This window comes from Ascidiella aspersa, chromosome 1, assembly GCF_963924565.1.
Source record: "Ascidiella aspersa chromosome 1, kaAscAspe10.2, whole genome shotgun sequence".
Classification (NCBI taxonomy): domain Eukaryota; kingdom Metazoa; phylum Chordata; class Ascidiacea; order Phlebobranchia; family Ascidiidae; genus Ascidiella; species Ascidiella aspersa.
In genome coordinates this window covers 32,906,189-32,918,652 of record NC_139447.1, presented here as the reverse complement: position 1 = coordinate 32,918,652, position 12,464 = coordinate 32,906,189, and the positions used below count along the sequence as shown (strand labels likewise).

General features: G+C 38.0%; 1 protein-coding gene across 1 annotated transcript; it reads right to left on the bottom strand.

Moving 5' to 3' along the window:
* Positions 1-46: 46 nt before the first annotated feature.
* Positions 47-6,729, bottom strand: LOC146169847 (sodium-dependent glucose transporter 1A-like). Its single transcript, XM_083387622.1, has 8 exons — positions 6,700-6,729; positions 6,529-6,615; positions 4,526-4,694; positions 3,734-3,850; positions 3,109-3,216; positions 2,509-2,606; positions 1,267-1,575; positions 47-562 (listed from the first exon to the last, which is right to left on the bottom strand). The coding sequence occupies exons 2-8, from the start codon at positions 6,613-6,615 to the stop codon at positions 47-49; spliced, it is 1,404 nt and encodes a 467-aa protein (XP_083243748.1). The 5' UTR covers positions 6,700-6,729.
* Positions 6,730-12,464: the final 5,735 nt, after the last annotated feature.

Below are 12,464 nucleotides of genomic sequence, written 5' to 3'. Positions count from 1 at the left end.
TCGTTGTCCCGGAAGTTCAAAGTTTGGTCGCAGAACAAAATCCTACTTAAAGTTGAGAAGAGCGCCCTTTCTCCGAAACCTGATTGTCGTGTCCCGAATCCACCAACGACTTCCTCTTCTTGATCCTTCTTCCTTCGAGCAACATCAGACCAAACGAGATGGCATTCATCACCGAGCATCCTAGGATGAGGAACATGACGCTAAAGGGATCCACGTCGAAAATCGCTCCTCCGACCGGCAGGAGGACCATTGTTCCGAGCGCCTGTCCGGCCGAGAAGACGAAGATGTAGTTTCCGGACATGTTGGTGTACTGCGATGTCCACGAGACCCCGGCAGGATAAACCGTTGCCTGGAAGAAGCTGTACAGGAACGTCACGGCCCACGTCACGGCCGCGTTGCTCTCTCCGAAGATGCACACGATCACCATGGCAACAATGGTGCCGGCCATGTCGGCTAGGATCACGTGACTCGGCTTGATGTAGCGGAGGATGAGGACTCCGGCCAGACGACCTGATCCGAATCCGATCCAGAAGAGAGCATTCACCATTGTTCCGTTCGTCACCTGAAGACCAATATTAGGGAACATGTTGGCCGACCATTTTACATGAGCAGATTAAGCGAGTTTAGCACACTTAAACGGTTGCACACTAAAGTCGCCTCGCTCCGTAGTGAGGTAAACATAGAGCCGGTAATAAGGATATTTGATATAATCGAACCATAGCCGATACATAGCAACTGTTAGTATCGTTGCTCATTCTCAACTAAGGTGGTATGGGTGCCAGTTCCACACCAAAGCGAAAAATCATTTTCAGTCACGGTTTGAAATCGACCGCAGCGTTTTTATCACTATTGTAATCACTTGAATTCACTATTTACAAATGAATTGACTTGACAAGTCCTTTTGGTAAGGTATACTGACTTACCTTAAGTCGTTTGAACAAATTACTTAAGTTGAACTTAAATCATTGAGTCAAATTATTCGGGTTGAAATTAAGTGTATTTATTTAACAATTTATTATAAAATTGAGTGTTTTTCTCAATTATTGCACGTCAACGATTTGATTGCCACATGTTACGTTTTCCAATGTTTTAGTTAAGGTAAGCTCACACTTAGAAAGTTTACCAATTTAAATGTTTTATCGTTTTTTATATAAAATATTTGGCTTGTTGTTTAACGCTCTAATTATATTTTAAAAATTAAGCAAGTTAAAATAATAAAGAAGAGGAAAAACGAAGCCTAGGCCTAATTTAAAAATCAACACTCACGGAAAACTGAAGATCGGAGCAGATGGACACCGAGTAAATGTAGCTGTTGTAAGCCGTTTCCCCGGCAACGCAGAAGAAGTAATAAACGCAGACGAGAGCAAAGAGGAAGGCCACGCTCCTCGGTGAGTCCTCATCCCTGCTCTCAATGATCTCTTCCTGACCCTCCCTAATCCGCTCCTCCGTCCTGAGGCATCCGAGAACGACGAAGACGAGTCCAACAAAGACGAGAAATCCTCCGCAGATCAGGTAAGCCCACACGATCGGGTTCAACTCGTCTGCGGCCGATTTTGTCGTTTGAAGTGACGCGATCTAATTGTGGAAGTATTGAGAGTCTAAATTCATGTTTGTTATATTTTTTAGGGGGTTGAACAGTTGTAAAATGACACTTTGTCGAAGACCTTGTGGTTTGAAGCAATGTGATTTAAACCAGTGTTTCCCAACCCCTGGGTCGCGAAATTTTGAGGTGTACCTGTATTTCTCTCTTAAATTGTTGCCATTTTTTTTATATAGGCTTTACAGTTGCATATCTTTAAAGAGACTCCAGCATTGAGACCAAAATAAAAACAACGTCAACTTCGGAATAAAAGACAGTTAGGAACAAGGGGTAAAAATGACAAAATCGGAATCAGAACGAAATGGCAAAAAAAGGCCAATACAACCTTTTATCTAACCCCAAACACCATCCATAACTATCACTAACTCCCCGAATATTTTTAGCCCTGGCCCAATTGCTAACAGCACCAACTACCACCTATAAGCCCAAACAGAGGCGAAAAAAACGGGACCAAAACAGCGGCGCCCAAATGTCGACCGACAGCAAACGTCCAATGCCAAACAGGTGTCCCCCAATCATCCCATACCCTTTCGCTACAGTATTAGGCGTAATTTTTGTCTTATTTCGATTAGTTTGGGGCTTAATTCGACATGTTCAGGTCTTATCTAGACTATTTTAGATCTTATTCTGTCATTAATGCGAATTTGTTATGTCGGTCCTAGTAATATGGTATTATATGGAATATCTGACTTAGATATTGTTGCTTTGTAGGTATTCCTGTGTTTTCTAATTAAAGTACTGTGGAATCAATGAGCTAAGCTTAATAGGAAAGTAAAAATACATGTTTTATATATTAAATTATTTTTTTATTTTGCTCGCGGCGCACCTGGCAGCCTTCCATGGCGCACCAGTGCGCCGCGGCGCACCGGTTGAGAAGCGCTGCCGTATTGTATGTTTTCTTTTTTTACCGTTTGTGTGATTAGATCGGTACCGGACGTTGTAGTGATAGTTGGGTCGTCTTTTGCTGGACAAACATCTTCTGCTGTTTGGGTGAGAAACGGCTGCGCTGTGGTGCATTAATAAACAAAACTGGTTCAAATTAAAAATGTAATAAAAATGAAACAGACTGTTTGGACTTTTGCATGACCTTATTACCTCCCGAAATCGATTTATATTTTTTATACGAAATGTTCTCCGACAGATTTTGGTGCTTTTTAAATGGAAAAGGTTACCTTTTTTAATGTAGCCTATTAATATTTGTAAAATTAAAGGTTTTTTTGCTTCCCAATCCCTTTTTATGGTATGCTATATTGGTTATACTGCAGTATCTCCTACAGTAGAATAGCAATATAAGCAACTTAAAGTAACTCACTTTAACCACACATAAACTCGTATAAAAATGAGAAGTGTGGATCACATTTGTTTAAAACAACGTTTGATCATTTAAATATAGGGTTTGTATTTTATAAAAGGACAACTAGATCTAATCTTGTTGCGCGAATAAGTGCGACCACGGGCAGTACTACAGCATAAAATATTAATCTGTTCTCATCTGTTTGCTGTCTCACCCAAAACTGGTGCCAGGAAAGCACCGACAGCAATCATAAAGTGGTACCCGGAAATAAGGCCTCTTGATTCTTTTTCTCCCCAGATCTGGAGAATCAGCGCTTGCATTCCTGGAACGTAATAAGTGTTTTCAGTCATATACTGGTTGAATGTTCTAGTTTAGTGGTTCCAAACCAGGGGTCAACGGACCCCTCACCAGTGGCATAGCCAGCCAACACTTTTTTTTTGGGGGGGGGGGGGGCATTTGTTTAGCTTTTGGCATTTTAGGCACTGCCGTATCGAACACAAATAAATATGCTAGAACAATTTTTCTTTTCTAAACAAATTTTTTTTGGAGAAAAATTTACGTATAATCCCCCAAAAATTGTTTGTTCTACTTTCCAATCTTCCTTAAATGAAATTAAATGTGTGAATATTTTGATAAAGGGAATATTTTTAATGCAAAATAATTCTAAAATTAAATTTGCATATAGTCTTAAAAGTAACCCTGGTAACACTTTAAATAAAATCATTATGAACTAAAATAAAATAAATAGAAAACACTAGGCCCTGAAAATTTGTCCTCTGACAAAATATACACCATCGCACCCCCGTCTAGTTTAATTTGTTTTTACGTTCTCGTCTTACCTGCGTCTAAATAACCGAACACAATACCCCCGACCAAAACAACCAGTATGAGCAACCAGAGATCTGTTATCCACGGTGTGGCCGTGATCACTGCAGCCAGAATAAACGAAGCACCGGCTGGAATGGGAAACAAAAAGTTAAGTGAAATTGCTGTTGTTATATGCTTGTCTGAAAAGGTGATTTAAACGAGCTGGTTTGTTGATTTGTAAACAAGTCGTTATGAAAGAGTCCCAGTCATTTGTAAAATAAGGTGCAAGTCAAGTCTTTTACAAAAAACACCCAGTCAAGTCGTTAAAAGAGCAAGCCATATTCAAACCATATCGCTAATACAAAACTAAAACCATAAACCACTAAATTTGGTTAACTTGTAATAAATAAAAAATAAAAAATAATTTTTGCAAATCTAATCGTTTTGCGTGCAAAACTTGAGATAAGCAGCTCAATTTTATAATAAAATGTTAAATGAAAACATTTAACAGCAAACCAAGCCAAAATACTTTAAATCACACAAGTTTACCAATTTTAATAGTTTATCGTTTCAGTTTTATATTAGTGAATGGATTTGAAAACGTCTGCTCTTATAATGACTTCACTGGGACTTGACTTGGGAAACTGATGGCTTGGACTGTGACTTTTTATTTATTGAAAAAGACTTTAAAAGATTTTACTTGACGTTTGGACTTAAGTCATTTTACAAATGACTTGACTTGGACTTGCTCCTTTCAAAATGACTTCTTTGTATCACTGCCGGTCATCAAACTAAACCTTTAAAATCATATACTTGACACCCACCGAAGGAATACATGTTGCTGAGCTTTCGCATGATCGCCCCAGTTATGATTCCTCCAGCCAACACTCCCAGTGATCTGCCACTGAAGAGCCACGAAACGTCTCCAACCGAAACCCCAACATTGTTGGCCAGTGTTAGCAGGGTGGGACCGTGAATAGAAATAAATAAGCCCTGTTGGAAAGGAAAAGCCTTAGTTATTGAAATTAGGGATTTTTACAAGACTGTCGGATTGGAGCCAATACCAATTACCAGGGATTACAATATAAGATCTAATCCACGGTGATGTAATGACTTAAGTCAATATGGGTATTGTTTTTAACTGACTTGACTTGACTTAAGTCTTCCGGGCAAAATGACTTGACTTGACTTAATGATAGTTCTTCGTTAAGCTGTTTATTTGATAAAATTGTGGTAATTATCCAATTTTGCACATAAAACAATTTGCTTGCTTTATGTTGCGTTTTTCGTATTTTTTTAGTTTTTTTGTGTGATTTGACTTGTTATTTGTTTAAAAAGACTTGGGTTGTTACACATGACTTGACTGGGACTTAAGTCATTTCAAAATGGCTTGATTCCAACCCTTCCGATCTGTTATAGGTGTTACCCGAAACTAAATTAATCAATGCATTACAGCTTTGTTTTGCGACCTTACAAAGAGTTTACATTGAATGGTAAGTTTATTAGAAAGTTAAACTTAAATAAAAACATTGTTTCATAAATATAGCAAATTTGGCCTTAATTTATCGGAAAACACAATTTTTGCACATTTTAATTTTATTTTAAAAACCATAGTTATGGCGTGACAGACTCTTGTTCATTTCCCAAAATTTGGGCATCGGTAGCGCAATACAATGGGAGACCACTGATCAAAATTAAAAAAACATTGATGCTTTTTTTTAGAATTTTAAAACGTGGAAAACGTATCATTGAATTCTTAGTCCAATAATGTAGAAACCAGTAAAGAAAAAAAACGATGCTAGATAAGAAACAAACTTAAATCCGTATAAAGATTCGATAGGCCTATGTCACATTTTGCTGACTGGTTCCCGTTTTGGCGGACGAAATACATATCGATACGCGATTTTTATCATTTTTAGTATCATAAAAACAGTAGCTTGAATTTAGTATTTGAACACCAAAGGTTAACTTTATCAATTTGACAGTCGCGAAATGATTTGTAAATGCCTGGTGATTCTCAAGTGTGACGCGAAACTTCAGTAACTTTTGGAAAATAACATATTCGACCTTCGTACAAATGGGCAACAGTCAAGCATGCCGATACTTGAATACACCGTATTCCTAAAAATGCTCAACAACCAATGGGGTTGGCTGTTAAAAAATTACAACCCGAGGTAAGATTCGGATTCATGTTCGGTTAGAAGAAATAAACAAATAAACATTTCTTGCTGAATCCTGTTTGAACTGCTGTGTGGCTAGTTCCAGTTGTCATATCAACGCACGTTTTATTACCTATTACCATTATAGATTATTACCATTATAGCAGTGTTTCTTAACCTTTTTTGGTCCCCGACCCCCCAAAACGAGTAAATCTATGAAAAAATTATTAAGTTTCTTACGGAACCCTTAATTTTTTAACCTAAACCAAAAAGACTAACCCGAACCAATAATTTTGCAAAACTATATTCTTATATTTCTAAATTATGGCAAACTTGAAAAACAATATTGTTGTCGAATCGGATAAAATTGCTGAAACACAAAATGCTACATTTAAAAATGGTTACCTTAAGTTAAAAAAAAGCTGTTATCTACTAAATGCACTAATGGACCCTCTACGACCCTTCAAGGGCCCCCTTGGTGGTCTGTGGACCCCTGGTTGGACTATTGCATTAGAGCAATAATTGGAATATATAGAAATGTTAAATATTTCTTAGCATCTTTAAGCGCTATAAATGGCCGCCCCAGGATGCAGCGGCACCCAGGTTGAAAACCACCCAGCTAAATGGGTAAAATGTGATACTGAACATAGTTAAATAAGTAAACGTACGCTGCCAATCCTTCCAAGCGAAATTGCAAAAAGCAGAAGAGCAACCCAAAGAGTCGGTTTCTTTGTAGGCTCCGAGGTCACCTGCATGTCTAAAAAGGCAATATTTTTAGTAAATCCTACTCTAGAGATCGCTTTATGTGCCAAGTATACCTTGATCCTTGCTATCCATATTAAATCCAACTCTTCCAAAACAGTGTTTTGTGCAACTGTTAACAATAAATACAAATATTATTGCTAATATTTATTTTAATCTATCAAAAGGGCCTAAACAGTGAATTAATCAACTTAAAATGCCGTTGCAATTGCAAACAGGTAATGCAAATTTACCGGACCGCTAAGGCTGTGCTATTTATATCAAACTGAAAAATCGTCCTGTTCAGGCACCGTTAGGCCCGTGCTTAAACGCTTTTGTCAACTTACCACTATGTTTGCGAATTAATAGGCGTATAGCTGGTTCCTGCGGGTTTGCCGACTTCAAATATTTGAAGACCCGCATTGCATGGGAACAGTTAATGATTAAAACCTTCTCGGAAAATCAATGCTCTGCTGCAATATTCTTTTGTCTTGCTCGCTTACAAATGTTGACTAAGCAGGACATTTATAGACTCTGTCATGTACGTCCTATTTTTACCTTTTTTGCCTGCCAACATTTTCAACACGCAGATAGACGTTTTTTTGGAATTAGCGCCATTATATTTTGATTTGTAAAAATACTTACTATGTTTTATATCAGGGCTTTTGTTTTCAAACAGTTATGTCATAACTTGACGGCACAGTTACATCTAAAACGTGAGCTACATCTAAACGCGTGGCGTCATAAAAAAGTAACCTTAAAACACCACATATTTCGTTATATAGTTAGTTCTAGGTTGAAGAGGTGTTACTTTTATTACAAAACATAAAATAACAAGATAGACAAAATCAATAACCTGCAACCTGCTTTGTTGGAGTGATTAAAAATGCCTAAATTATTAGGGATATTTCTACTAAAGTTTCTCAAAACAAAACAAACTTTAAAGTATTATGGTGGTATTTAAGCTAGCCAAACACTACATTGTTAATTTTTAAGAGGGAGATTACCTTAAACTTGAGCACACTTTACATTAACCTACAGCGGTTTACTCTTAGTACAGTCTCTTTTGCACTACTAGCGGATTTTTGAAGTTCGTGAAACTTGAATGTTTTATCGTTTTAAAAAAACATTCTTCATGACTAACAAAATATTTTTTAAAGACTGAATGCAGGATTGTTGCACGAAATGAACCAATATTCTTTATGCAATTCGATTAACAACACCAAGCTTTCAGGTTCGTATATATCAAAGCACGGACGTCGGCAGCGGAGTCGGTTGAAAACAACCCGTCCGACTCCAGGCAAAAAATAAAAGCTAGTCTCGAGTCCGACTCCGGCCAAATGTGCCATTTCGTCGAGCCCGGCTTCAACTCTACAGTCTGTATTTCACCCATTCACGTAACAAAATAAAAGTGGATATTCAGCAATCCACTAATACGGGGTGTCAAATAACTTATGCACCCACAATACGTGGTTGGCAAACAAGCTACCACATGCTTTTCCACCTTAACGACTTGCAGTTTTAGGTTTTATCAGTTTCGAAATTCGACACTGCGCTTTCGTACGACCGACTCTGGTAGTTTTACTCGAGTCACGATTACGACTCCGCAGCACTGTATCAAATTAAGGTTTTTTTTATCTTTGAACAACTTCATGCCAAATGTTTAGCAACTATAATTATGGAGTTTCATCAATTATGCGAAGAACTGTTTGCAAACACTGAAACGCGGTTAGGCTACTTTAAACTAATTGACTTGCATAATAATAATCAGCTGTTTGATAAATAACAATGGTAGTTGAAAAGCGTTTTAGACATATCTTTTACACAAATCTGTTCACAGCTGATTTTCTTTTTTTTTAACACACAACTTGTATTGACAAAACGCAAAACGACAACACAACACCTACACAAAACAAAACGCCAACAAATTTCATCACCCGCAGCTGCCCTTGGCAAGCACTAAGGCTTAAAAGAGACAGAACGGAGCCGATATTTCATAAGAACAAACCAGCAGGCATGCACAACGCAAAAACGACCGAACGTAGGAAAAAAAAACGAAGTCAGGCGGGTAGAGAAAATGAATCGGCACAATATATACACAAATGAAAATCAAGCGGATTTTTTTCTAGACTTAAAATGTCACTATTTAATTAACCACCGTACAAAATCACGAATCACACTGTTTTTTTTTATAAGCTTCTATTATAATTAATTTATCTACAACTTGAAAAAAAAATCGGGTGTTTTCTAGAATAACAACGCTGTTCTATTTAATTACTACCAAATAAAACGTCGACTGGCGCATGTTTTTTATTTCGCTGCCATAAAAATTACATACAACCTAAAAAAAATCGAGCGTTTCTTTCTAAAAACGCCACTCTATTTAATTACTACCGTACAAAATGACAAATGGCACTGTTTTTTCTCCAATAATAATTATATACAACTTAAAAGTCGAGCAGTGTACTTTCTAGATCTTAAAATGCAACTCTATTCAATTACTACCAAATATAACATCGTCTGGCATGCTTTTTTAAATTTTGCCATAATACATCTAAACAACCTAAAAAACAAAATCGGGCTAAAAAAAAATAAAAACTCCACTCTATTTAATTACTAGCAAATGAAACAAAATCATGCGTTTTTTGCTAAAATTTCGCTTCCATAAAAAATTATATATAACTTTAAAAGCAAAATAGAAAGTTTTTTTTAGAAATAAAAACGCTTCTACATTAATTACCACCGTAAAACCGTCAATTTTTTTTATAAAAATTCTCTTTCATAATGATTATACACAACGGAAAAAGGCAAAATCGAGCAAGAATGAACAAACGTGATTTGAAAGAAGGAGGGTCGTCAAACCGATCATACAATTGAAGACATTTTATATTTTCAGTTTGCCGGTCGCATTGGCGCGACGTCTTACCGCTAGAGGGAGACTGGTGTTGCCCCGGTCAGGGTTGAGCGAGCAATGGCCGAGTGTGTGGGCGTTGTCACCGCTGGCAAAGCAAAGCGGACACACGTAGCTGGAACCACAAATGGAAGCAATTGTTAGGGACCATACAATAAGACAGAGGTGGGCAACATACGGTCAGCGGGACAGCTCCGGGCTGCCAATGAAAACTGGGCACGAGACCATTTCTCATATTTTTTGGCATTTTTTTGTTATTTATGATAAACACGCGCTTAGGTTGTAATTTTAATTTAAGATGCGTAAATTAATTGAATTTGATTAATAAGATGCGTGAAGTCTACACAGTTTTTTCTGAGTTTGGTTTTGGCCCGCGACTACAAGAAGGTTGCCCACCCCCGCAATAAGACCCACAAAGCAACCAAATGTAAACAGAAAAATCTAAAATACCATGTTATTACGACCAACGACATAATAAAACCGAATACACAGTAATATCCACAACGGAATAAGATCTAAATCGTCTGACTAAGACAAAAACCCGCCGGAATAAGTCTCAAATTCATCGGAATAAGGCCTAAATGGCCAAAATAACGCCTGAAACTGTACGAAAAAGGGTATATGGAAGATCGGGGGCCGTTGGTCTGGCATCAACCGTTTTGGTGTCGACGTATGGGGCAATGGGCGACCTGGTTTGAATGGCGCTGCTGTTTGTCACCGGATTTTTGGGCACTGTTTGGGTTTATTGGTGGGTAATGGTTGCAGTAAGAACATGTGTTAGGGTTGAAACTGTTAGGGGAGTTATTGATGTACTTAAGGGTGAGTTAGGTAAAATGTTGTATTGGCCTGATTCTGGCCATTTAGGTCTTATTCCGACCGGTTTTGGACTTGTTCCGACTTAGACGGCATTCCGACTATAGGTATTAGTCCTATTTGGCCTTGCGAGGGTCGCGCCAGGACGTGAAACATCTGTGACGTAACGTTACCAAAATGTGATAAAATTTGTCTTCAGCTTTTGATGCTGGACTCCATTGTTGGTATTTATACTTATCTGGATGTTTATTCGAAATGTTTACGAAGTGCTACCTATAGTTCTGTATGTGCTTTCCTATTCATTTCTACATTTAACTAAACTCCAGTCACTGTACTTAATAACCTCACCTCCTCAGTACTGGACACGTGACTCGGTTGAAGCTGTCCTTGAGCTGGTGTGACGTCACCCATTCGTCGACCTCCTTATTGTTACGACAGAATGAGCATCCAGCCTTTCGAGAGCCGCTTGTGGTTCTGCAATCAGAAATTGCAAGTTTAAGTCATATAGTCTCATAGACTTGTTGGCACTGTTGCCTACGGAATGTTAATTTCCAAATTAATGCCTAATTAGGGATGTCCTAAACTTTTAATTTCGCTACCGACACACGATATGTTGGCCAAAAGTACCGTGATCGGATCCGATAACAAATGAAGTCATTACTGTGGTCATTTGATTATATCGAAACCTTCCAATATATTTTTTACAGGTTATCATTCAAAGTTTTTCAAATTTTCTTTAGCGTAAAGATGTTTGGTTGCCTCTATAGTTGTTTGTTTTAAGACTTGAAAAAAAAAAACACTTCAAAACTTTTCAACAACAAAAAAATTGTAGGCTTTTAAAGATCTAAAGTTGGATCGCTCGCAATTTTTTAATATAATTCGAAAACAAAAAAATATTTTCGAAACGCATAACTTTAGCCGGACATTTAATAAACTTAAAACTATTCAAAGACTTTTCATACAACTTAGGTTTTTTTTTAAGACTTTTCAATGCGTAAATGAAATAAAACCCTTTTTAATACGTAAATCAATTGCGGTTTCGTGAAACGCAAGAACTTGTGGTAATGATCGCAAGAAAATAATGGAACACGTATTTCGGAACTAAAAAATGACGCCTTTACTGCTCGGATATTGAAAACGATAAATATAACAGCCTGTAGTGGCAAGCTTGTATTCTGTCAGCGTGTTCTGATAAAAGATACCAGTTGCCACGTGCGCGACACGCAAACACAACAGCACACGAAAAAGGCAAATGCGAACACGTAGTACATAAAAAAGCACACAAGACACGCTTCGCTTAACATGCTGCAGGGGCTACAAGCCTTTAGATTACGACGGGTGGTCATTCGAAAATGACCTTTTTTTAAATAATTAAGGATATGATTGGAAAGGGGTAAAATGCAAAAGCTTTACTCGAAACATATCAGATTAAATCCTGCAAACTTTGTCTCACCTTACACCAGTTGCACGTGGAGAAATATCGGCGGCCACTTGCGGCGCCACAGGGACCTGAACCGCTTCGACGATCTTCTGTTGTCCTGATGACGTCACAAACCAGGGCTCCCTTCGCTCGGCGCCGCACGCGGGAGACATCGGGGAATTCCCCAAACTCTGGGGTCAAGAATAAAATGTTTAATGGCCAGAGTCAGGCCTTTACAACATTTTACCTAACCCCAAACACCACCCCTGAGTACATCATTAACTTCCCTAATAAACTCATGTTCTAACCCCACACATTACCCACCAGTAACCCCAAACAGGGCCCAACAATTCTGTGCAAAAACAGCGGCGCCGTTCAAACTACTGGCGTCCAAACGTAAACATTAAAACGACCGATGTCAGACCGATGGCCCCCGATCGTCCCCTACCCACAGGTTCGGGCGTTATTTTGGCCATTTAGGCCTTATTCCGATAAATTTGGGACTTATTCCGGTGGGTTTGTGTCTTATTTAGACGATTTAAATCTTATTCTGTCGTAAGTTGCTTTAATATGTCGTTGGTATTAATACTATGGTATTATGTATTTTTCTGCCTTAGGTGTTGTTGCTTTATAGGTCTTCTTGTGTGTTCCGTGTGTGTGTGTTAATAAAAACAAACAACTATAAAACAAATGCAAAACACTGGTTGTTAAAGCCATTT